Genomic DNA, 26,906 nt, shown 5'->3' with positions numbered 1-26,906 from the left:
AGAGTCTTGTGCTATTCAGTGTAGGTACCACTGCATCACTCAGTGCCGAGTATCTCTTTAGCTCCATCGGTACCGTGGCAGAGGGTTTTACTTTGCCTTTTGAGCCTCCGGCAGAGCTTGCCTGCTTCGTGTCTTTTGCTCTCTGGGTACTCATGGTACCGGATGGTCCTGGTGTCTGAGTACAACGTACCTGGCGCCGTTGATACCAATGTGGTCTCGGCAGTAGGGGAGTGTTTTTTCTTAGCTGATTCCTGCGAAGGTGAAGTCTGAGCCCTCTTTTTTGTAGCCTTCTTGGGAAAAGGCTCTTTAGTAGGGGCTATTGTGGCAGGACCTTTATCTGAGGCAGCAGGAGAGGTGATGGCGCATGTGCGATCCAACCAGGCATTGCTACAAACAACAAATCTCTGATTGCAAGAGCAGGGTGCATGGACATACCTAAAGTGGAGCACCCACAGGGACACTCCTCAAAGAACCAGTCCTGCTCCTGCCTTCCCTGACTCCTGGTAATCCGGCTCCGACCCTCAGCTCTGACTCTTGACTCCACCTCAACCCTGGACTCTGACTTCGGTCCTGACTGTTGGCTCTGATTCCTGACTTTGACTCGGTCTCGATCCTTGGCTTTGGTGTTTGAACTCTAATCAGTAGGCCTCACTCCCAAGTCCCACTCTGACCCCTAGGCCTGACGGCCTGTGACCTGGTCCATTGACAGGCCAACCTTACAGGCTGAGGAACATAGTTGTATGTTAAGAAAAACTGAGCTGAACTTAAATTGGAGACCTTCAAGGATTGAGAAGAGTGTTGATGTAACACCACGCTGCAGCCTCTATTTCCTCTCAATCTGCTTGATTGCTCTTCTCCCTCTTTCCATCCTTTAATATTTATTACATTTGTCTAATTCCTCTATACCAGGGGCTTCAGCCCCAGGCCTCAGCAAGTCTAAGTCAGCCCTGGCGACCCCATTCAAATGGGGGTAGTGACCCACTTGGGGGTCCTGACCCACAGTTTGAGAACCGCTGCTCTATACCTATCTTTAAATACAAAGGCAGGTTTAGAGAAAAAGTCTACATTAGTGCTATGTTATGTTAGAAATTTTAATTAAACAAGTAAGGAAAATCAGTGTTAACATTCTGATAGCAACATTTAATTCTACACCTTTGGAAATTTGAATTAAAACAGGGAGCCTCTCAGGTACACAAGATTTACACCAGTGCCACTCCATTGATTTCAATGGAGTTACTACTACTTTACACAACTGAGTGAGAAAAGAATCAAGTCTTTAATTACATGATTGAACAACACAGGGCAATATGACTTAACAAATTGTATTCAACAAATACAATGGGAATAATCATTATGTAACTGTAAATGCATTTTTGTATCCCTTTGCATTAGTGCATATTGTCTGAGTGATCATTTAAATAAAAGCCTCAAGTGGGAAGAGTTCAGGTTGTTGTAGGAATCTTATCTATGATTTTCCTTTATCATTTCATTTACTAGTTTGATAGAATATAAAATCTTTCCCTGAGAAGATAAATACCAAGCAAAGTAATCAAGAGGTACTTCCACCATCAGTACTAATATAACCATGGCAGTAACTTTAAAACATTTTATAGTAACAAACTTACGCTTTAAGAGAGGGACTACACATCTAAGCATACAGGACCAATTTCAGCACTGGTGTAATTTCATTTAAATCAGTGGCAATACATAAGGAATGAATTTGGCCAATATATTCACTACTGAAATATATTTAAACTAAAACTATTTTTCTTTTACCAGAAAGCTGTATTCTAGAATGCTTATGCCATCTTCATGTACAACAAGCCATACGAAGGAACTCTCAAGTGTGGATGTTAGAGGCTACAAAAAGAGAAACATTGCATTACATGTTATAAATGGGGTTAGCTTTAAATAGTAACTTAATTAAAAGACTCAGACACTTTAAAATTTGTCAGATATCACACCAAAATATAAGGAAGCAGAAGTGATGCAAAGAAGTTAGGGTATATATCTTAGGATTGTCTGAAGGGAAATAAAATGATATCACATCTTATTTACCAGACCTGTGTTGTGATTTGTGTGTCCAAGGGTGACACATGACACGAACATTTATTTAGCTTATTGATTTTTAGGTAAATTGAGCCCAAAGTTCTGAAGCAATAAAAACCCTATTATTCATGTCTCAATCAATACTGTCTCCTTTAGTAACGAAGTTGTGGGATGTTTAACAGTAACTTAGATGCCAGTAAGGGAGAATCTGCTTGAAATTTATTCTGTACATTTAATTTCTATTAATGCTTCTAAGGACAAAAACCAACTCCCATTTAAGTCTTTAATAGGAGTTGAAGCAGACCCAAACAGTATTAATTTAAAAAGGCTGCTTCAAAACAAGGTGAAAGGTAGCGAGAGGATGCTGTGTGGAGTGACATTAGAATGCAGGGGAAACATGGGCTAGATATTATTAGCATTTACTTATTATTAATCCAAGCAGTAATTGTTTGTTTGAAAAGTGTGAATTAGGAGTGCTTTGTTCCAGGTGGGCCTTGAGTGATTGACAGGGAAGGCTTTGAGCCAGGGCAACTGCTTCAAGCCAGCAGCCTTATAAAAAAGCAGCCAGTTGTGAACCGAGTGAGCTGTGAACAGAGGAGAGGCAAACAGAGGGATTTTGCCTGGGGAGAGTTCCCAGAGTTTTTTTGCCTTTCAGGCTTCTGTGAGCAGTAATTACAGCACCTGAAGAGGCTCTCAGAAGGAAGACAATATGGCTAGTGAGCAATCAGCTGTTGTGACCTGCACAAGATGTGCCATGTTTGTCTTTCTTCCAGAGGATAGAAGCAACTTCATCTGTACAAAGTGCAAGCTGGTCTCCATATTGGAAGAGAAGGTTAAAGGACTAGAGACCCAAGTATCAACCCTGCATTGCATTAGAGAAAATGTAGACTTTTTGGATTGAAGTCAGCCTTTGGTACTGCTGGCCCAGCATGCTGAAGAATCAGAGAAGGCATTGCAGAATGGGGAAGAAAATTGGCAGCATGTGACCTCCAGAAGAAGAAAGAGGAGAACCCGTGTACCCCCAATGCAGATAGAGGTAAGAAATCCTTTTCAGGCTCTCTGCACAGGAACTACGGTGAAGCATGGTTTGGAAGAGTCATCTGAGGAAAGGGATCAGAAGGAAGCCCCATCTACCAGAAGGCATGGGATGCATTGCCCTAGGGATGGGGGTTCCATGATCACTACTCCAAGAGGAGGAGATGGGTGGTGGTGGTCAGGGACCCCCTCATAAGGGGGACAGTCACCCATCTGCTGTCCAGACTGGGAAACTTGAAGCGTGCTGCTTGCCTGGAGCTAGAGTTCAGGATGTGACAGTATGTCTGCTGAGATTGATCAAGCCCTCCGACTGCTACCCCTTCCTACTTCTCCATGTGGGCACCAATGATACTGCCAAGAATGACCTTGAGTGGGTCACTGCAGACTACATGGCTCTGGGAAGAAGGATAAAGGAATTTAAGGTGCAAGTCATGTTCTCATCCATCCTCCCTGTTGAAGGAAAAGGCCCAGGTATTGAATTGTGGAGGTAAATGCATCATTGCACAGGTGGTGTCAGAGAGAGGGCTTTGGATTCTTCGATCATGTGATCTTCCAGGAAGAAGGATTGCTAGGAGGAGATGGGATCCATCTAACAAAGAGAGGGAAAAGCATCTTGGCAGGCAGGCTTGCTAACCTAGTGAGGAGGGCTTTAAACTAGGTTTGCTGGGGGTTGGAGACCTAAGCCCTGCGGTAAGTGGGATACTGGGAGGAAACTTGAGGAGGAGGAGGGTGCAACAGGGGAGGCTTCCTGATTCATATTGAGAAACTAGGGCAATTGGCTAGTTATCTTAGGTGCCTGTACATGAACGCAAGAAGCCTGGGAAACAAGCAGGAATAATTGGAAGTCCTGGCACAGTCAAACTATGATGTGACTGGAATAAGAGACTTGGTGGGGTAACTCACATGACTGGAGCACAGTCATGGATGGCTATAAACTGTTCAAGAAAGACAGGTGGGGGGGGGGGAAGGTGGAGGAGTTGCACTGTATGGAAGAGAGCAGTATGATTGCTCAGAGCTCCAGTATGAAACTGGATAAAAGCCTGCTGAGAGTCTTCAGGTTAAGTTTAGAGGCGAGTGCAACAAGGGTGATATTGTGGTGGGCGTTTGCTACACACCACCAGAATGGGAGGATGAGGTAGATGAGGCTTTCTTCAGACAACTAAAAGAAGTTTCCAGATCACAGGCCTTGGTTTTCATGGGGGACTTCAATCATTCTGACATCGGCTGGGAGAGCAATACAGCAGTGCACAGACAATCCAGGAAGTTCTGGGAGAGTGTTGTGAACAACTTCCTGGTGCAAGTGCTGGAAAAACCAACTAGGAGCCATGCTCCTCTTGACCTGCTGCTCGCAAACAAGAATTGGTAGGGGAAGTAAAAGTGGGTAGCAACCTGGGCAACAGTGACCATGAAATGGTCGAGTTCAGGATCCTGACAAAAGGAAGAAAGGAGAGCAGCAGAATACGGACCCTGGATTTCAGAAAAGCAGACCTTGACTCCTCATGGACCTGATGGGCAGGATCCCCTGGGAGGCTAATATGAGGGGGAAAGGAGTCCAGGAGAGCTGGCAGTATTTTAAAGAAGCCTTACTGAGGGCACAGGAACAAACCATCTGGATGTGCAGAAAGAATAGCAAATATGGCAGGCGACGAGCTTGGCTTAACAGAGAAATCTTCAGTGAGCTTAAACACAAAAGGAAGCTTACAAGAAGTGGAAACTTGGACAAATGACTAGGGAGGAGTATAAAAATATTACTCAAGCATGCAGGGGTGTAATCAGGAAGGCCTAAGCACAATTGGAGTTGCTGCTAGTAAGGGATGTGAAGGGTAACAAGAAGGGTTTCTCCAGGTATGTTAGCAACAAGAAGGTGGTCAGGGAAAGCGTGGGACCCTTACTGAATGGGGGAGGCAACCTAGTGACAGATGATGTGGAAAAAGCTGAAGTATTCAATGCTTTTTTTGCCTCGGTCTTCACTGAGAAGGTCAGCTCCCAGACTGCTGCACTGGGCAGTACAGTATGGGGAGGAGGTGAGCAGCCCTCAGTGGTGAAAGAACAGGTTAAGGACTACTTAGAAAAGCTGGACATGCACCAGTCCATTGGGCCAAATCTAATACATCCAAGGGTGCTGAGGGAGTTGGCTGATGTGATTGCAGAGCCACTGGCCATTATCTTTGAAAATTCGTGGCCATCGGGGGAGGTCCCGGACGATTGGAAAAAAGGCAAATATAGTGCCCGTCTTTAAAAAAGAGAAGGAGAATCCGGGGAATTACAGCTTCACTTCTGTCTCTGGAAAAACTATAGAGCAAATCTTCAAGGAATCCATTTTGAAGCACTTGGAGGAGAGGAAGGTGATCAGGAACAGTCAACATGGATTCACCAAGGGCAAGTCATGCCTAACCAACCTGATTGCCTTCTATGATAACTGGCTCTGTGGATATGGGGAAAGCAGTCAATGGGGATATGGGGAAAGCTTTTAATACAGTCTCCCACAGTATTCCTGCAAGCAAGTTAAAGTATGGTCTGGATGAATGGACTATAAGGTGGATAGAAAACTGGCTAGATCGTCGCACTCAACAGGTAGTGATCAATGGCTCAATATCTAGTTGGCAGCCAGTATCAAGTGGTCTTGGGGCTGGTTTTGTTCAACATCTTCATTAATGATCTGGATGATGAGATGGATTGCAGCCTCAGCTCCTCAATGACACTAAGCTGGAGGGAGAGGCAGATACACTAGGGGGTAGGGATAGGTTCCAGCGTAATCTAGACAAATTGGAGGATTAGGCCAAAAGAAATCTGAGGGTCAACAAGGACAAGTGCAGAGTCCTGCACTTAGGATGGAAGAATCCCATACACTGCTACAGGCTGGGGTCAGACTGGCTAAGCAGCAGTTCTGCAGAAAAGGCCTGGGGATTACAGTGGACAAGAAGCTGGATATGAGTCAACGGTGCGCCCTTGTTGCCAAGAAGGCTAATGGCATATTGGGCTGCATTAGTAGGAGCATTGCCAGCAGACCGAGGGAAGTGATTATTCTTCTCTATTTGACACTAGAGAGGCCACATCTGGAGTACTGTGTCCATTTTTGGGCCCCCTACCACAGAAAGGATATGAACAAATTGAAGAGTCCAGCAGAGGGCAACAAAAATGATTAGGGGGTTGTGGCACAAGACTTATGAGGAGAGGCTAAGGGAACTTGGCTTATTTAGCCTGCAGAAGAGAAGAGTGAGGGGGGATTTGATAGCAGCCTTCAACTACCTGAAGGGGGGTTCCAAAGAGGATGGAGCAAGGCTGTTCAGTGGTGGTAGATGACAGAACAAGGAACAATGGTCTCAAGTTGCAGTCGAGAAGGTCTAGGTTGGCTATTAAGAAACTTTCACTAGGAGGGTGGTGAAGCACTGGAATGGGTTACTTAGGAAGGTGGTGGAATCTTCATCCTTAGAGGTTTTTAAGGCCCGGCTTGACAAAGCCCTGGCTGGGATGATTTAGTTGGGGTTTGTCCTACTTTGAGCAGGGAGTTGGACTAGATGACCTCCTGAGGTCTCTTCCAACCCTAATTTTCTATGAATAGAGGTTCAAGCAACAGAAACACTTCAAACCAACTTTCAACTTAATTTGTTTTCCTCCTGCATACTACATTCAAACTTAAACCACCACCCCAAAAACCCAGACTTAATAAAGTTCCTTACTTTTGCCGTAAACATTTTAGCACCAAAGAATGACCATTTTCTGGCTACTGTAAGATAAATGCGCACACAATCTGCAGCACTGTGCCCCCGGAGAGCCATCCATCTCGTTGATAATCGCTGACGAAGCTGTCTAGTGAAATGAAACACACAATGAGAACATACTTTTGGATTTTGTTGTGAAAAAACAGTAAAAACCCAATCAATTTTTGATTTTGTCAAAATGAGTATTTGATTTATATGCTATATTCAGTCATATCAGATATGGTGTATAGAAAACTTCAAACCAGTCATTGATATCATTTGTGTACAGCAAACCTTAGGTACCTTCTTGTTTCTGGAACACCATGATTAAATTTAAATGATCTAGGATGGTCCCCTTCACCCTTTTAAATATAAAAAGTACTAGCAGCACAGAGTGAAAAAGTACAGCGCAGCTTGTGATATACATCTACAGGTATCCCTGTGTGACAGTAGAATTAAAAGGACATCTGTGAGAGGAGATGTATAAGTTCCACACTGGAGAGCCAAGGGTTAACAAGCAACTCTGGACCCGGAAGGCCCCACCCAGCTGCACTAGCTGGGCATGCTCAAAATGGAGCAGTCCTGGTCATCAGGGTGACAGAGGAAGGGAGCAGTTATCTGCTGTTAGCTTCTGCAGAGAGGCCACAAGAGCACACCGCCTGGACCAGACCCCACTGCTGAACTGCCAAATGCCCCCTGGAGACTCGGGATCATGGGCTGACAAACTGGAGAAAAACAGCCTCTGGATCACAGGCAGGGAGAACCCTGCTCCTTTGTGAGTGAATAAGTAGACCCTGCGGTGACTTTGGAAGAGTAGGAAGTAACCCAGGGAGCAGGCTTGGGTGGTGTCCACCTCCAGGCTGCATACCCAGCCTGCCAGTCACAGAGCCCTGGATTGGAACCCGATGTAGCAGGGAGGGCCTGGGTTCCCCTGCGGCTGGCCCTGCAGACTCTTGCTGCTGGATGACACAGCTCCAGACTCTTGCCACTGGGCTATACTACCGAACCCCCTGATAATCCGCAACAAATATAGAAACTTTTTACCAAAAAATTAAAGTATTTTCAGGTACTATATCCTGCTCTTGACTAACTGTAGGGAGCCAGGGGGTAAAGAGCCACCCTTTCAGCCTGAGTGGGCGGGGCCAGGCCAAGCTTCCACCAATCCCTGGAAGGGGAAGGGTGGGACAGGAAGTACAAAGGGCGGGGCCCTCTACCCAGTGAAGAGAGCACCAGGGAGGGAGACAGACACAGGCTGCTCCGTCGTGAGCCTGCTGCTGACCCAGGCAAAGCCCTGGGCAAGGAGGAGCCTGACCGGGAGGAAGGCCTGTGGCAACCAGCCGCTGAATACCCAGAGGACCTGGAGGGGCCTGACTGCAGCCCGGGCCAGCGTGAGTCCGACACCGAGGGGGAGCGGCCCGCAGCGGAATACCCGGACGAGGTGGAGGGACCGGAGCGACCCACCTGAGAGACTGGGTAGGAAGTAGCCCAGGGGCCGAATTACACCTTGGGGTGGGTGTGTTTGGTCAGCGGATGCGGACAGCCCCGCTGACCCAGCGGCGGGACTTTTGCCTCCTGCCACTGTCAGGGCCCTGGGCTGGAACGCAGTGGAGTTGGGTGGGCCTGCGTTCCCCTACCCTGGCGCTCCCCGGCCTGGGGGGTGCGCGACTGACTCTTGCCGGTGCACCTTCCCTGCTAATTCCCCAACGCCCGGAAGGTGTGGCTGAGGCCTGCCACGGAGACCATAGCTCTCCATCGCCCCTAGGGGCTCGGAGGACCGACCCCTGTCACACTAACCTAGCTATACTTTGGTTTTACAATAACATTTTCCTGTTTTTCAATTTTTTTTCTTTTCCTGTAGCTCTGTTTGCCAGGAGCCACAGGAAAACAGTTGCTATAACATTAGAAGAAATTAGAAGAATACATTATTTTTGTCCAAAATATCTTAAATTATGAAATACCCAATGTTTGACTAAAACAGATACAAATCCTGCAACGTTTACTTATATAAGTAGTTCTTACTCATTCAAACAGTTTGGCTGAGTTCAATGAGTCTGCCTGCTTGAGTAAGGACTACTCTTGGACCAGACTGTGGCACCCTTACTCAACTTTAGTAATACCTTAATCGTCTTGTTCATTTCAATGGGATTATTTTCTGAGTAAAATAATATTCCAGGTGAGTAAGAGTGTCAGAATCTGGTCCAATGTGAGTAAAGGTTATAAGATCCTAATTTGTGTATTCTGAGAGCATTTTGCTAAAATACATGATTAATAATCCTATTGTATATTTGGGTAACAAAGATTCAGAGGAAAGGGGTTCTCCCTAAGCCATTCGGTAAAAAGAATTTCAGTTTCATATATAGCTCTAGACAAAAATTTCTCATAATTGTATATCTAAATCTTCCAATATAACTGAAAGCCTGCCTTCGTCCCTAAACATAACAGAACACTAAAAGTAAAAACATTCACATCTTGTCTATCATAATACTTTCCCCCTCTCACCTTAACTGTTCTTCTGAACAGCCATGCCTATACCTCTTTGGGTAAAATTTTTCCACAACTTGTTTCAATGTCTGACTGGACTTGGAGGGAGAAGTAACTTGTCCTGCTGGAGTTGAGAAAGGTCTTTCGAAGTCCCCAATCTCTACCTAGTGGAAAGGCCAGGAAAGAGAAGATCTTTGTTTGTACAGAGTCATTTTAGAAATTTAAATACCTTTTATGCATTGTCTTGTTGATTAGCATACTGTAAAACTTAAAATGTTTTGTCCATTAAATTTTATTTTCACTGATGTAAAAATAGTGTAAGTTATATTTCACTTCTAATTACATTAAATTCGCCAAGCAAAAATTAGTTAGCACAAATCAAGTTTAAAGTACAAAACCTATTGTATAGCATTTTCTTGCATTTCACAGTATTTCATATAGAGGGACAAATCTTCAGCTGGTGTAAATTGACAAGATCTAATTAAGCCAATCCATAAAGTAACTCTCAAACTTTGTGATGATCTGAGTTTTTCTTCTTTATGAAAATAAATCTAATTCATAGGTATATCTACTGAAACATCTCTAAGATGTATTATTATGGTATATATAATTTTCAGAAGTTATTCATGGCACGGTGAATGGGGAGACCTGTTCAAGGATCCCTGTAACAAAAGCAAATGGCTATGCTATGTTTAATTAACTAGGACCTGATCATGCAAGGTGCTGAGAACCTCCCTCCTTAACACTGATGTCAATAGGAGTAGAAAGTGGTCAGCACTGGCCCCTTAATGTACAAGCTGACTGTTACCATAAACTCATAGATTACCTGAGCTAAAAGAGCCGCCATTTCCAGTGCCAGTTCTTTGTTGACAGGAAAAAGTCCATTTACTATCTGATCATTTGTTTGATACATTAACAGCAGCTTTTCCCGGTCTGTTTCCCCACGGACTTGAGCTGAGAAATAAAGCCTACAAAAGAAGAAAGAAAAGTTATTTAAAAATGAAAATAGGGGTATTAAATGGACCCTGGGGATTAGTAATGAGACCTATGACCTTGCACCTCTGGGTCACTAGTTTGAAGTCAGCTCTGACCAAAAATTGTTACCATCTGATGGCTTACACTGAATCATGTGAAATGAGTTGGTGATATCAATCCAGTTCCTAATGGATAAGTGTTTCTATCACAAATGGTAGCCTCAGCAGCTAGGACAAAGAATGAATGTGCACAGAGACTTATTAACACTTCAGCTCTGAAGGTAACCTGTCCAGAGCAGAGTTGAGGCACAGAGGAAGGGTAGCACTTAAAAGCTTTTACTGCCACTGTACTAAATCTGTGGACAAATGGAGAAAATCAACCTCCAGAATTGTCACTCTAAACCATTTTACTAGCTATACATTCACTACTTCTAAAAGGTGGGAAAAAGTGACCCTCTAGTATCTTGTCATTTTAAATTTTTTTGCTCCAGTTAAGCCCATTGCTCATTTCCATAGAACAGGGACAGCACAGGAGTAAAATCCTGAAAATCTATAATGAAATTTGAAGGCTAGCTACTCTCCTGTTTAAACTGATTACTTAATACATGCCCTTAGTTTTAAAATTTTAAAAAAAGTATCATTGCACACATACCGGTATCTTATTTAAGTGAATAAGAAATCAGACTAAAAAGTTTAAACATGAATAGAATTTAAATGCCAGTTTGAAAGTAATTAAAGATATAAATACCCACCAAAAGATCTGTAGCTTGTTGAATCTAAATGAATAAAGTTTAATGATTTCACAATTAAGCATTGATTTGTATTTTGCTTTCATGAAATTCAACACCACTTGACAACTGAGGAATCTCAGACCTTCCAAGTACATAATACTGCAAATTAGTACAGTGGTTTTTCACCTCTGTAGAACTAGGGTCTTTAATTTGGTAGTGTCAGCCCAGTCCCCATGTATCCAAAACTCAAGTTCCAGCAAAGTTTGGCACAATTAGCAACTAATGCTCAGGAGAGACCAAGGACTGAGCAAAAGGGATGATGTAGGTCAAGACAAGTGCTCCTCAATCTCATAAGCTTCACCTACAAATTAAAAAATGAAATACTGGTACACAACATAATCCATTCCATTTTACTGGATATAGACTGTAGACAAAATTGGACATTAGTTTTCCAAGCTAAACAGAGTAAGAGAAAACAACTTTTGACAGAAACTACTATGTGTTGTCCTTTTTATTACTAAATTATGAAATGTCAACCTGTGGCTGTTGCTTATTATGCACATAATGTTAAACTCACTATTGTCTCATCCTTCTCCTACAGATGTACCCCTAAGACTTCTACTTTTAGAGATCCCATTAATCAAAACAGCCTGCTCTTGCTCTCTTCTCGTTCATGCTATATGTTTAAAATTCCATGCACATCGGATCTGCATGCTCCTTATTTTATATTTGCGCAGGTGAAACCCACATGAAAGACAAGCACCGCATCTAAACCTCAACAAATGAGACCTTGCCAGGTGCAAGATGCTTGGAAGGTGGGTTCATCAAGGGAAAGATGGCCTGGTGGAGGATGTGGGAAGGAGCCCCAGCCTTAAGCAGGGTCATGGGAAGGAGTGTCCAATACGCCAGCAGATTGACTAAGGAAAACAAACCAGGATTTGCCTGCCTAGCTTACTCCGTACTTCCCAATCTGCTAAATTTAAGAAAAATAAAAATCTAAGGTTTATATGAAAGTTTCCAAAATATTGATAGTAGTGGAGCTAATTTATTTAACAAAGGTTTCAGTCTCTTTCTCTATTTTAACATTTTGGAGTAAGCTTTGATTCAGCTAATACCTTTCTAGATAATAAACACCATACAAATTAAAGAAAATCCCTAGGACACAATAGTGGAATTATATTCAGTATTATATACCTGTTTTTATACGTAAGGCGCACAGTTCTTGTGCCTTCACATTTCCCAGGATGCTGTTCTTTGGAGGCCTGCTCCCATTTAGAAATAATGTCACAGATCTAAAAGGAAAATGAATGTGTGGAACTGTCAGTTCTGTAGTTTCTTGCCAAAACAGCACTTTGAAGGAAACCATCTGTTTATTATGAAAGAATTTCAATTACTGTAACTCAGAAAAATCATGTAGCTTTAATTTTTAAACTTGCAAAAAGTACCTGTACAGGCACTTTTTAGTTGAGGATTTAGTAGTCAGATTTTGTTGTTGTTATTCACTTATCCTACCAGACAGACCTTGGTTTTGGAATCCAGCCATAAAATGTTTATACAGAAAGGACAGGTATATAATTTAGCAGGAGCCAACACATATGTAATTATCCAAAACTAGTTGTTTTATAATTAATCAAACTAATGACTTTTATAAAGAGGATAATTAAACAACTATACTGCATGCTGTGGATGATTCTCTTTCTAACCAGTGTTTTGTGCAAGTTGGAGACTCACTTGGTCCCTTCTTCCCAGACCAAAGGAAGAGAGTGTTGCAATGGCAGCACCCTAATCCATTCAGACTAGATGGGAAGAAACTATTTAGTGACCCCCTTGGAAAGATTCAGCAGAAATGTTAACAGAATCCAAAGGGCGTCAAAATCTCATGTTAATAGAAAACAGAATATGAGGATAAGTAAACCGTGTTTAATAGATTTTTTTTTTTTTTGCCTTCCATGTTATGGGTTTTTGGTTTTGTTTTGTTTCTTTCGGAAAGAGAAATCCTCCATGGCCCTATTTACCTCCGGTTGCATCATGATGACCCTTCTTCCAGCCATAGAGGGCTCGATGCAGAGCCCCCTGAAGCCAGTTAATACTTCTCTGAACAGGGCAGAAGGGTGTAATAGGGCTGCCTGATGGTATTACCCAGCATTCCTTACTCCCCAGGGCTGAGGGAGCAGCTTCAATAGTAGTCCCAGTCCCTACTGGCCTTGCGAGGACAATGATGTAACATTATAGTAAACCGTTGATTATGCTGTGTCTTCCCAACCCTGCTGTAAATACCTTAATCCTGAGTTGTAGGGATAACTACATCCCTTCAGAATCCATATAAATAACATTACATTGAGCACTGCAACCTACTGAACTGAACCTAAACCTTTTCCTCCTCATATTGGATAGGAAACCCTCTGACATTCTTTCCAGATCTCTGTCAGCCCCTTTCTTTGATTCTCAAATACATCCCTCACTTGAGCAACAAATTAGAAGAGATGTTTGTATTTTGGTATTTTAGGAGATGGATTTATATTTCTAAATTTATAGTAAATCTAATGTTATGACAGGTACCAGGTTACCAGCACTGGACGCTGAAGTCTTGTAACCACAGGACTTGCAGAGCACAAGATACGGTAGTTCAATCTTCATGTCACAGCCCGCATCTGGAGACTTCTACTCCAGTATACTTCACCTCTCCAGGACTTCTGAGTATTCAGACCTTTGTTGTCCACAGGAGTTGGACTGAGAATACCAACTAAAGCCACTGAATGAGCATTAGACTGTAATCACTTTTAGTCACTAATAACAGTCCTCATGTAAATTGGTGTCCTAGAGGTGAAAAGTTCCTTATCCCATCATCAATTCCCTGAGCCATTCTAGTCTGCCCGGCAATGCTTTTAAATGTATTCCACTGAATGAATTTCAGAGTGAAAAATTAGTTTGTTTTCATCTTTCCTTTGATGTATGTCAAATGAGGAAAAGCAAAAAGCATTTAATGAGGAAATAATTTTCCCTTAAATTGTTTGTTTGAAAAGGCCTCTGTAAAATTAAGATATTTTTGTTGTTTAATATGTGCAGCTCATTAAAGAGTTTTGTTTACCTTGATGTTTCCTTGAAGACAGTGCTCTATATCCTTGCCAGAAGGATCATCAGTAAATAATGCAAATCCTGACTGGACTGGTTTTCTCATTCCTGTGTCCTGGTTAAGGGTGTTCAGAAATTCTTCCACCGTGGTGGAGGCATCAAACCCAACAACCTGAACAGAGGAAAACAAAACACTTTAGTTACAAAAACTCTCAAAAATATTAAATGTAAGATTTTGAAGAAGGACAAGACACTTTCTAGAACATACATGGAAAGAGAGTGCCCTGTTCCATCCTCCTTGGATAGCTTATTGTCATTACAGCTTGATAAATTCCACTATGGATTAGACAAAAATTTAGTCAGGATTTAAATTTGTAAATTCTGGGAAAAAATAAGACAGTTTGGTGGTCTTTATTCTGCCCTACTGAGCAAATGTTATGTCAAAAACTTTGCTTACCTGTTACAAGTCATTGCATTTTGTTTACCAAATCAAAGACTATTATAAATAGCATCTCAGACTGTTATTAAACTAATGTTGTTTTCCTTTTTTTGTTTTCCAGCCCAAACTTAATCTCTAGATAAATGCTTTTATAGGCTTTTTTTAGTTACTAAGCTATAGATTTGAATTAATCTAAATGTTTGATTTAAAAAGGCAACTTGATATGTTCCTCTGTGAGGAAAAATATTAGAAATACTGTAACAAAAAATTATGACAGGGTGACTCAGCAGGTAAGATTATAGATAACAACCTTGCATGACATACAATTTAACAGGAGGCTTGATTAGATTAAAACTATATGTCTGAAATACAATATAAAGTGTATTTCAGGAGCAGTAATATAGTGGAAAATTGTCCAAAGATGTATCTTTTACCTCCCACGTCTACTGGTGTAAATATTTATCAAGTTTCCTGTTCTGTCTTTGGTACTAAAGAATTTTAGTAACAGGTGGCTAATTGTCTCTACTCAGATACTTGTCTCTGGCACTTCCCTGAACTTCATGTTTGTGCTTAAGGACAGAGGTATCTACCAGGCTCTGCACACAAAAGAAACCACACCGTTTTTATTAGTAACAAAATGTCTTAGAAAAACTGGCTTATGGAGTCCCACTGATTACAATGGAAGCTAGGAGCCTGAATACCTATGAGGATCTGGGCCCAACTAACTAACCAATTATAGTGACATTTAAGACTTTATTGGTTTTATTTCATATCTCTTAGGAGCATGTCTCTTCAAACCAATATATAAGCATCATGGATGGTTAAATTCTTTTTGATCTCAAGCATTTATCTTTGAAACTTTAAGGTGATGACTTAATGGAGATCCAAGTGTGTGTGTGTGTGTGTGTGTGTAATATATATTTGTTTGTTGGATATATATTGAATACTTTTTTAGTTTTATAAAAAAGTTTTGAAAGCAGAGTTTTTCTTTATACCAGGAAATAAAAATGATATTCAGTGCACAACTACATGATTTTAAAATTATTTACATTCCATAATTCACAGAAGGGATACTAGATCAAATACTGATCCTATACTGAAGTTAAGGGGAGTTCTACTATGTCACAGGGTGACATGGCCCCTGTAAAGGGCCTCATCTGTCTTTCAGAGATGGGAAGGCATTAGCCTGGGCTGTGGCTAAAAAGGGATTGATGATAACTGAGACATGAGGATCAGCTGAAAGGGTTAATGAAATTGATGACTGTCACCTACGGAGGGTGTGGTTCAGGAAGAGAGAGCTAATAGGAAATACTGCAGTTTAAAAGAGGGGAGGAGGCTAGGCAAATGGTAATTGGTGGTGGGAGTTTAGAAGAGAAAGATGTGCTATAGGAGAAGGAAACAGTCAGGGCTTTAGGTCCTGAAAGAAGGGTAGGATGAAAGGAAAGCTGGGCCTTGGAAGAAGGGGCAGGACTAAGAGAAAACTCAAAGATGCCAGATATCTGGTGACTGAAGGAATGTCCCATGCGTTGCTGGTATTTTGAAAGCCTTTAAAGACACTTGTGGCACCTTAGAGACTAACCAATTTATTTGAGCATAAGCTTTCGTGAGCTACAGCTCACTTCATCGGATGCAACATCAGATGCTGTAGCTCATGAAAGCTTATGCTCAAATAAATTGGTTAGTCTGTATTCGCAAAAAGAAAAGGAGTACTTGTGGCACCTTAGAGACTAACACGGCTGTTACTCTGAAACCTTTAAAGACACCATATCCCTAAAAGAGTCTTGCCCAGGAGTGGGCAAACTTTTTGGCCTGAGGGCCACATCTGGATGGGGAACTTGCATGCAGGGCCATGAATGTAGGGCCTGGGGCAGGGGGTTGGGGTGTAGGGGGGGTGCGGTGTGTAGGAAGGGGCTTGGGGCAGGGGGTTGGGGTGAAGGTGGGGTGTATGAGGGGGCTCAAAGCAGGGGGTTGGGGCAGAGGAGGGGTGTGGGATGTACAAGGGCACTCATGGCAGGTGTGCAGAGTGTGGGAGGGGGCTCAGGGCAGGGGTTGGGGTGCAGGAGGGATGTGGGGTGTGGCAGGGGGCTAGGGTGCAGGAGGGGTGTGGGCTCTGGCCCGGTGCCACTTACCTTGAGTGGCTCTGAGGTGGTAGCAGCGCACAGCGGGGCTAAGGCAGGCTCACTGCCTGTCCTGGCCCCATGCCATTCCCGGAAGCAGCCGGCACCAAGTCCATGCAGCCCTGGGGGAGGGGAGGGATGAGGGTTCTGCATGTTGCCCTCGCTTGTTGGAACCTCCCCCGAAGCTCCCATTGGCCACGGTTCCCAGTTCCTGGCCACTGGGAGCTGCGAAGGGCAGTGCCTGTAGGTGAGAGCAGCACACGAACCCTCCGTCTCCCCTCACCCAGGGGCCGCAGGGACATTGTGCCAGCCGCTTCTGGGAGTGGCACGGGTGCCCTCAGCGCCACTGGGGTGGCAATCCTGCAGGATCGATCCAAAGTCCTGACAGGCCGGATCCAGGCTGCAGGCTGTAATATGCCCATCCCTGGTCTAGACACTGGAGGGAGCCTGGCTGGAGGGTCAGAGGACTCTGTTGCATGTGTTATGCCTGGACAGCATGAAAGGCCACTGGGGAACAAGCGTTATTCATGACATGATGTTTTTCAGTTGCCAAAACTAGAAATTTTTTTAAAGAAAATTGATCTTTATTTATTTGATTTAATTGAAAAGCTATTTTCTGTGAAAAGATATATTGACAGAAAATTCTGACCAGCTCTAATCATTAGGAACATATTTAGGCACAAAGGGCTGATGCAGTTCCGAATGAAGTCAATAGAAAGGTCCCCTCAGACTTCAATGGGATCTTGATTGGCCCCAAGAGACTATGGAGCATATTCTGCCTGTAATGATCAGAGTTACACATGTGCCTCCATGACCTTCCACGAGCTACCCAGCTTCCAAGGTGCTCAGTTGGAGGGAATACCTCTAACACTCTGCTCTCTTCTCCAGACTGCTCCATTCATGTGGTTGATTGGTTAAACAAGAAAAATCAAGTGGATACTACTTCGGCAATAATGGGTTTTTAATTTTTTTTTAAAGATGTTTTGCTCAAAACTTTTTCTTTTCCTGAAACACTGATCAAATTTGCCTAGTCCCTTGCCAACTACCAGCAAGGAGAAATTCAAGCTGTATTTACTTTAATGCTCATAGTTCTCCCTCCTTCATCTTGGCTATCATACATAACCACTTTACGACGGTGCAAATAAAATCAAATTGGGCAAGTTAAATATCATGCTTATGAACCGTACCTGGTATATACCATTCATGAAATGCACTGGAATACTGAAGGGCAATGAGTGGTGGTAGGGATTTCTTAGAAGGGTTGAAAGGATTTCCATCCTTGATGGCCTTGCTTCTCGGTCCCCATTCTGCTGGGTTCTCTCAACACATCGCTGACAGTAAATTGCATATTTCCCAAATTCAGTTCTGTGACAAAAAGAGAAACAGGGCATGGCTCATGAACTGATCCACTATGTGCTAAGCTGTGAGTAAACCCTCTGAAACATCCAAATGGAAGGAGAACTCTGAGGTTTCCTTGCAATGTTTCCAACAGATTTTTCCATCAAAGGTGAGAATATAAAAGGTGTTAATCCACTGAAACTAACAGTTTTGTCAGAAAAGAATTTGCCTCAGAATGTTTTGGGTAACAGCTATATTTTGCGCTTTTCATGCTTTTACATCATGTGTTCAGAATACTGTAGTGCAATTTTCAAAACAAATGATAAATTTTCCAAGTGATGCACACAGGTTATGTGTACAAATTATACTTTTGTAGCATTTGTCCACAAATATGTCAATGTTGATTTTAAAATGTATCCTAGAAGTTCCATGAGTAGGACTTGTACAGCTAGCAATACGTAGGCACACCTGGAATCGGCATTCTTCTTTAAGTGAACTTTGAGGAGCCAAAGGAATGGGTGCTGAGGAAGGAATAGTCCAACACAGAGAGCTAACAGCTGCAAACCCTGGAAAAAAGAAAAAAACATTGTTTTGGGCATCTTACAAAGTAGAATAACTTCCTGCTGTGGTGACTGATCAACAGTGCAGTTCATTGTGCAAAATGCCAGATAAAATGACAGACAATTTTATATTGGAAGGAAAAGCTCAAAACTACAGGTAAAAAACTTAAATGAATTGGGATACCACCTCATGGGAAGCCCAAGATGTCTTTATCTCTATTTCCATGTCTGCCCCTCCCTGCAACTTTTTTTGGTTTAGTTTATATAAAATTCCATACAAAAAACTGCATTAAAAGAAAACTAAGTTGCAAAGTCAATCACTAAAATGTTGGGAAATACCTGAATCAAGGTTGCCTGTGCCACCTTAATTTGGCTCCCCTGTGAGTATGCATTATACATAGTCTTTAATTACATAATTACATCCCTTTTCCCCCCACAGGACCCCTGCCTCATTCAGTGCACAGGATGAATAATGCTCACTGAATGAGCAGCTATTTGACTTTTTTTTATCATTGTTCAATGTGTAGACCCAAGACTTATTTATTGCATACTATTCAAACCTACTCTGAATACAGAATTATTAATTTCCTCATGGGCTCTTTTTAAGGGGCTCACCACTTCACCACTGATTTACAAATATTAATGAATTTATTTTCACAACACACTTGTGAGGTAAGTGATATTATTATCCCTATTTTACATATGGGGAACTAATGCACAGAGACATTAATGTCAATGAAGTGTAAAATAATTTTGGTGCCCACTTTGAAGTGTCTATAACCTGACTTTTTTTTTCCAGAGAATGTAGCATTTTATTTGTTCAGCTTTCATGGATTCCAGGGGCAGTTATGAGTGCCTTCACTTCTGCAGCCCAGAGGTATCTCAAGTGGGGCACCCAGAAATGAAGAACTACATAGTTAATGAAAAAATTGGTTTAAATAACTTGTCCTGCATCAAATAGGAATTAAATCCATTTAAGGTGGCATTCAATTCCCTAAACCACAAACCCATTCCATCTCTTGCTGCTGTCCCCTCCCTCCCTCCCTACACAACCTCCAACATCTGCAACAAATAAAGCAGGGATCCTACAGACCACAGTCTCATTCATGACACATCCTGATCCATTCCCAGATCACTAGTCATACTGTGCACTGAATAAGGCTTGAGTACTGTGGAAAAAATAGTTTGTGACCATGTAATTAAAGACTATATATATATGCATACACTCAAGGGGGCCAAATTACAATTGCACTGAGAGTGAAAGGAAGATGGCCTCCCTGCTCTCAGGTCCTGTGCATGGCAACACAGCTACCCATGGTGGTGGAAGGAGCAAATGCAAGTGATGTTCAGCTCCTGCATGCCCACATGCATGGAATATTCAGAGAATTTAGCTGCCAAACTCTAATAAGTCTCTACTGAGCATGTGCAAACAAAATTTTAGAGTCTTGTATTTTAACCAGATTTGGGGGAAAAGGCACAGCCCCAACACCAAGGCAACCAAATAAATTTCAAGTCCCTGCTCCAAAGCGTGCAGGCATTAGAGCATCTCAACAAAGCATTGCAAGCATTTTTTAACTTGGGTAAAACATATTTTTCCTTGGCCTCATTCTGAGAAACTGCTGAACATTTTTACTGAATATTTCCCACAATAAATCAGCCTGAGGCAAACACCCTCATGTGGAAAATTTCAGCCCAAGTGGTTAAAGATGGCCAAGTTATAAGCAACTGAAAACAGGGACTTATAATGGAAAATATCAGGAAACCTCAACTATAGATCTACCTATAATACATTTTTCCCCCAGATTTCATTTGTTGATGCTATCCTCCTACCCACACTCCTCTGGCCCAGGACAGATGCTGAGGATGACCTATGTGGCAGCTTCACACCTTGTCTGCAGGTTAGGTGGGAATGTTATTATTTTATCCCTCTAAGCATTTGCAGAGTTTCTTTCTCAAAGCCCATTTAGGGCATTAAGTTAATGGAAAAATTAATGGACTTCAATGGGAGATGGATCAAACTTTTATTTGGGACAGATAGTGACATGAAAGTGTTTGAGAGAAAAAAACATACGTTCCCATAATGATCTGGGACCTCAAAACATTCTCTCATCCCATTATTTTTATTTTATTAAAGCACTTTAATGTACTTTTAAAACCATTATGGAAGATTATAACAACACTTTTTTCATCCATAAAGAAAGGCCCTATCAATGAATGGTACAAGAGTGTCAAAAAAGAAAAAGGTTAAATTAAAACCATCAACTGCAGTATGTGTCAACTTAACAATTTTCCAAATATAAACTCAGGGTAATGAATAAAAACACATGAAGTCAATGTATTAATGAACTTTTTCCTCATTAAATTCTCCTGTGTCTTTCCTAGCTCTCTGTGTACTGCTACTCACATGCACTACTAATCCATATCTGTATATATCACTTAGACTATAATCCCTTTTCCCCCTTCAGTTTAATTTTTTTCCTACTTACTAATTTGAAGAACAATGAAGTTCTCCTAATAAAGCAGAGTGAAGAACCACAATTAGGTTCTACATATACATTATTTGTACAGTATGTGTACAAGATTGTGTGGGAGGTTGTAAGGTCAGGCAGTGGAAAAAGGATACTTGTCTTGAAAACAGGCATATTGAAGTGCATGGCCAAATGTAGGGAATTAATTGCCCCTCCTCAAGCACATTCTCAAGACAAATGTGCTGTGTGAGTTAGGGGCTGAATCTAGAATTAACTCAGGAAGAAAGACAGGCTCTCAAGGAAGCATGCAGCAGCTGATAGGAGAACCATAGGGGTCTCTGTGTTACACCTTACTTTAGACTTTAGCTCAAGTAAACCCACTTGTATTTGTGTTCAGCCCTTAAAAGAGATGGGGATGTTCTTTACCCTTATTTTTCTGATTTACAATAAAGCATATCACAAAGATGTAAACTTTACTTAAGCATGCAGAGTTCTTTCCTGTACTCAATGGTCTGTCAAAGCTCTTCATTGCTCATGTGAAGGACATTCCATTAACAGAAGTTATTCATACCTGTATTGGTCCTGCCTGGTTCTGTGGATGTCGTCGTCTTGTCTGCTTAATGAGCTGGCAGCAGATCTCATTTTGAAGCTCGGGATGTGTGAGGCAGATCTGCAAAGCACTCTGTGCCAAAGATACATGGTAATCAATGGCAGGAGAGTCAACTGCAGCATTTATAAACAACTGGCAGGTCTGGATATAAAATAATAATATGTAAGTTTATATATCAACCTCCACCTAACCCCCTCACAGAGGTGCTTCATAACAAAAGTGCAATAATATTTAAAGCATCACGCATTAAATTAATTAAAATTTAAAAAACAAATAAGATGCTATCACTGGAAAAATGTAAGGAAAGAAGTGGGGTTCTCTACATGGCCAGATTTAAGATAAAAATACCTCTGAACAGTCTATTTTCAAATGCTTTTTTAAAATTGGGGAGGGATAAAATGAGGCAGATATCTGCAGGATGTGAATTCTACTCACTAGGAGCTATGACAGCAAAAACACCATCACCTACTGAGACACGATGAGGTGATGTCAGGCAAGTTTTCAGAAGGTTCTGAATACAGCCAGGACCTATGTACATTGTTCAGGACTTTGAAACGCAAAAGGGAAACCACAGAATCAATCTTTTACTACTGTAAAGGCAGTCAGTATAAAAACAAAACATGGGCACAACACAATCATGGCTGGTTTCTTCCTGTGAGCAGTTGCGGCATTGCATGCCATGGCAAGGCTGCTGAACCAAGAGCAACAAACTTTAAAGGCCTCATGCAACAAACTACTAATTGACCAGAACATTAGGATTTTTTGTTTCTTGAGTTGTATTATTTCTACATTGGGAAAGCTGTCAATGTGGGAAGGGGAGAGGAAATAAAGAGGAGAGCTATTAGGTGGCACAATGGGTCAGTGCAATAGTTCTTTAGCTCAGGAGTCCTAAGTTAAAATCTGGGCTCAAGTCCCAGAGTTTGATGGTCTCATTCTGTCTCCACTTGTTCACATCACAAAAGAAGCATAATATTTCGTACTACTGGTAGTCTCTGCTCAAGCAAACTCCACTGCTGGAATAGCTAGGAGCTTCCATAAAGCAGTGGCAATGCTGTCCTAGAAAGTTTGCATAACACCTGCCCCAGAAAGGTGGGTTCCAGTTGGTCTACACAATTAGTCCCTTGGTTACATGATCACTAAATCCACTTACAAATTTTAAACATTAATCTTGAAGGAATTATTTTAATGACCAAGACAGAAGGGAAAAACTATCAACAGATTAGATTCCTTCTATCTAGAGATCCATAGATATATTTGACTAATTTTGATTAGCTGGAGAATAACTGAAAATGAACCCAAATGTCTTTCTTTTGATTGATACATTAGTTCTAAATCAAGTTGGGAATTAATTTAGAATCTCCAACACTAAGTTCTTTATAATGACAGCATCACATAAGTCATCCCTTTCTAGCAAAATAACTACTTCCTGTGATAGATGTTCAGATTTGCCAAATGTAATTCAGAATGTCATTTTTCAAATAAATGTGTTTATTTGTGCTGAGGAAAGTTCATTCCCTTTTAAACTTTTGTGCCGTTGGGATGAACAAAATAAAATGGACATTTTTCTTTAAGATCCTCCTGACATTTCAAACAAACAAGCTGGATATGCCAGTGACAGGGACTGAACAGATGGAATGTATACAATTCCTTTCTACATCTAGCCAAAAACTATCCCATATGACTTCTCAAGACAGTTTTTACTGGAAGGAACTTGGTCTTGGCAGAATTTATAATGTTAGGATAAGGTCCATGGAGAAAGAGCATTTATCCATGGAACTTGCTTTCTAACTCTTAATATATCCCTCAGCGTGCAAAGAAATGGCAGAAAAGTACTTTTTCTCTGTAATAATCATTAGCATATAGTCTGTAGCAATCTTTAGCTGCGAAAAACACATTTTTACCTATCCAACTTGAGGAGTGAAATCCAGGGGAGTTTTGTCATTGACTTAAATGGGGCTGGGCTTTTACCCAAGGACTCTGTTCATCAATCACCTGTGCGCAAACACTGGGGTCTACCTGCACATAACAGGATAAAGACCTATCTCTTGAATTCTCTTGTCAGAGCTGCATCTTTGCAGAAGGGCAGTTGCTGTGTACTCTTTGTACTATTCTTAATAATATGATATACTTTTTTTAGGTCTAAATATTTTGAAGAATCTTACTCTGTAGTCTTCACATACATTTTATTTTATTATATATTATTATTAAAACACGTGTACTTTTCATTTGTTCACTAAACTCAAGAAGTGAAACACAGGTCAAGCTTAGATATGTATATGAAAGTCTTGATAATTTTTTTTTATTTTTAAAAGAAAAAGGACAATAGAAACTTTCCCTCCTAAATCAGCACTTTGAATTCAGCCAAGGTCCAAAATGAATGACAATTGTTACCATATGATTAGAGTTAGTTCAAAAATTAAAACAAAAATGTGCAAAAATGATGGTTTGGGGTTTATTTGTTTTTTTGCATTTTTTTCCCCATCAGAATTTTGTAAAATGTCTTCCATCTCTAGAGCTGGTTGAAAAACATGAAAAAAGCCACAACAATTTAATTTACTTTTTGTAGTTGTTGTTTGCTTAGAATTTACTTGAAACACCAAATTTCAGAAAATTTCAACCAGCTCTCTATCTGATGGATGTTTTGTAGCCCACGAATTTGATTATCTTAGTCTCAGTCCAAAAATCCACTATCCTCCTGGGCGCTAACTGGCAATTTTACTGATAATCTCAGCAGAAAGGCCAGAAAGGGCTGGAGACTGAACTGCTCTCTCAACTCTAGAGATGATCTCTTCAGATTAGGGGGTGGGACAGTGTGGAGAGGCTTCAGCTAGCACTGTCCATGCCTTATCTGTTCTGAAGATAAAGACATACCTTTTCTTTCCAGGCTGTGATGGGTGTACCAACCTCACAGTGGGCCAGAAGGGGTTAATGAGAGTCTGTGGGCTCAATAAACTTCATCCTGCTACACCTGCAGTAGGTGTCAATCCTGGAGGGAAGAGTTAAAAGGGCTGAACCCAGCTCAGCTGGGGGGCTGACCAAGAAGTAGAGCAGATTGTTGGCTATTACTCAGCGAGAGAAGCTTGGCTGGAGTGAGGCTGTTGAGTTGGACTGCTGGCAAACAGCGCCTCCCTGAAGGAAGGTAGGTAAACCTGCATCAGGCAGCCCAAAGCAGTGGTGAGGGAAAGCTAGACAAGTAAGTCTATCCAGGATTCTCCATGCTGGTGAAAGAGCCTGTAGGGAGCAGGGGCTGTCTGCCAGAAGAGTAGAGAAAGCTCTTCTGCAGCAGAACCAGCTCGGTGGCAGAAAGTGCTAAGAAGCTCTGCCATAAGACTGTGGAAGAAGCTTAAAGAGAGAGCTGCTTATACACTGTGAGCCTGGGAAATGTCTGTGGGAAAGCCCCAAGAGGGCAAGGTAAGAACTAGTCCAGCGAGAGAGCAAGGGGACTGTGTAGGCAGGCCTTGACTGCTTATTAAAGGGTCCCTGAACTGGAACCCAGTGAAGTGGGAGGGCTTAGGTTCCCCTACTGGCCCAATGAGGAAGATGGAGTAAAACCCCCCTGGCAAGGGGTAAGGACTGTTGAAACCCCCTGATACCTGAGATAAGAACTACTGATTCTGGAGTTGGACTGAATAAGAGGTCAATGGACTACTCTTTGTTGGATTCTTGGCTCACCCCAGAAGGGGTGGCTAGGGTTGCCAATTTTGGTTGGATGTATTTTTGGAAGTTTCATCACATGACATAATCTTTAATTAAAGATTAATCTCTAAAGTCTCCAGGAGACTCCAGAACAGTCCTGAAGAGTTTGCAACCGTAGAGGTGGCATTATTGTGACCCGGCTGGAGGGCCAAGTTTCAAGAATCTGAACATCACAGGTGTCAGTGGAGGAGAGCCTCCTACACCACACAGAGCCACAAGGGGATGTGCTAGCTGGTGAGTCACACTCATACACAGGCCTGTTAACAGAACACCTTTAGTGAGCGAAAAAATATCACTCTCACACAGAAAAAAAACACAAACATTTCCCAGGATTTTACCTTAAATAATTTAATTGCTTCAGTTTGTAGGGCCTCTGATGGCAGTGTTGTAAGAGGGGAAGCAATTCCTTCTTTGCTGTGACAAAGAGTAGGGTGTCTCCAAATTTGAGAGGCTGAACAGATAATACATGGTCATTGCTTGCAAGTAATCATTTAAGATAATGACTTTACATAATGTCTTTCATCCAAAAGGAACATAGCTTATAAACTCTTAATAACTGACTTTACATATGGGAATCATTTTGGCCACCAATAAAGTGCAGCCAACTCCTAAAAATGCATAGGAACACTTTTAATAGTAAAATAAGAGTCTCTCATTTGTTTGAAGTTTCAGGGCAACTGAAGTAGGCAGAATCCAATTACCCATGTTGTAAAAGATCTTGGGGGTGGGGGGGAGTCCTGGTATTTTTAATAACTGCAGGTATCATCAGACCTAGGTGTTGCATCTCACCTGGAAAAACATTGCTTCCCTAGCACAGTACTCCCTAACACCTTGCTAGATAGCGATTCAGCAGAAAAACAAACTCATCTGTCTTTATGACTGAATATCAATCACTACTTTTTAAGCAAAATATGTATTTGGTTTCCATTCTGACCCTCCAAACACCTAGTACAATGTATCACAGTTGAGTTGAAAGGGTCTTCCCTATGTATTTTCCCACGTAGCCATGTTTATGGCTTTCAAATTCTGACAGGTATGGGAATGATATCACCATTCAATGCATCAAACTATTTCTTACAGAGCTTGAGTTTTTTCCCTAGAAATCTCCCATTCAAGTATTGAACTACCTCAAATCTGATTAGTTTGAGATCACTGTTTGAAGTGGTATGCTCCATTGTGTGTGTCTAATCAAAACAGTACATTCAAGGTAGGCAAGTCTGGTACAACTCCTGTTCACTTGGCTCATTGTTTCCAAGGTTCATACCCCAATGATAAGTTCCTACATAAAGTTATTTTATTTTAGAAAAGTCGATACCATAAGGATCTGCTTAGAAGAGTTTCAGAAGTCACATTTCTGGCCCAAGAGGCTCAACAAGACCAACTGCCAGATTAGTTCTGAACACCAGAATCTAGCCACTAGTGTGATTTAACTTGCCTGGACTAGTCGGGCACAAGAACTCAAGCATCTTCTTACCTTATGTGTGGGAAGTGACTTACACTTAGGAGATGCTAGGGACTAAATAAATGAAAAAGTATAGCAAGCTATGCTACTGTGACATACTATGGACAAGAGAACAGTGCTGATATATTGTAGAGGACTCAGAACATCGCCACTTTCCTTGTTGATTGCCTTAA

General features: G+C 41.7%; 1 protein-coding gene across 6 annotated transcripts in view; it reads right to left on the bottom strand.

Moving 5' to 3' along the window:
• The window catches only part of PLEKHH2 (pleckstrin homology, MyTH4 and FERM domain containing H2), a 128,796-nt gene that overhangs the window by 15,092 nt on the left and 86,798 nt on the right, over nt 1-26,906 (bottom strand). For 5 of the 6 annotated variants that reach the window (XM_084623538.1, XM_084623533.1, XM_084623534.1 and 2 more), the window contains 10 exons: nt 25,610-25,722; nt 21,537-21,716; nt 18,406-18,503; nt 17,787-17,964; nt 14,060-14,215; nt 12,166-12,263; nt 10,093-10,234; nt 9,285-9,430; nt 6,765-6,894; nt 1,777-1,860 (listed from right to left, as the gene is read on the bottom strand). In XM_084623538.1, the coding sequence (XP_084479664.1) occupies nt 1,777-1,860; nt 6,765-6,894; nt 9,285-9,430; nt 10,093-10,234; nt 12,166-12,263; nt 14,060-14,215; nt 17,787-17,964; nt 18,406-18,503; nt 21,537-21,716; nt 25,610-25,722 (1,325 nt within the window). The remainder of the gene's footprint in view (nt 1-1,776; nt 1,861-6,764; nt 6,895-9,284; nt 9,431-10,092; nt 10,235-12,165; nt 12,264-14,059; nt 14,216-17,786; nt 17,965-18,405; nt 18,504-21,536; nt 21,717-25,609; nt 25,723-26,906) is intronic. The other variant, XM_084623536.1, reaches the window with a different exon arrangement.

This window comes from Lepidochelys olivacea (genome assembly GCF_965140295.1).
Source record: "Lepidochelys olivacea isolate rLepOli2 genome assembly, chromosome: 3".
Classification (NCBI taxonomy): Eukaryota; Metazoa; Chordata; order Testudines; family Cheloniidae; genus Lepidochelys; species Lepidochelys olivacea.
Note: the sequence above shows the minus strand (reverse complement) of the source record. Positions and strands in the feature narration are given on the sequence as shown.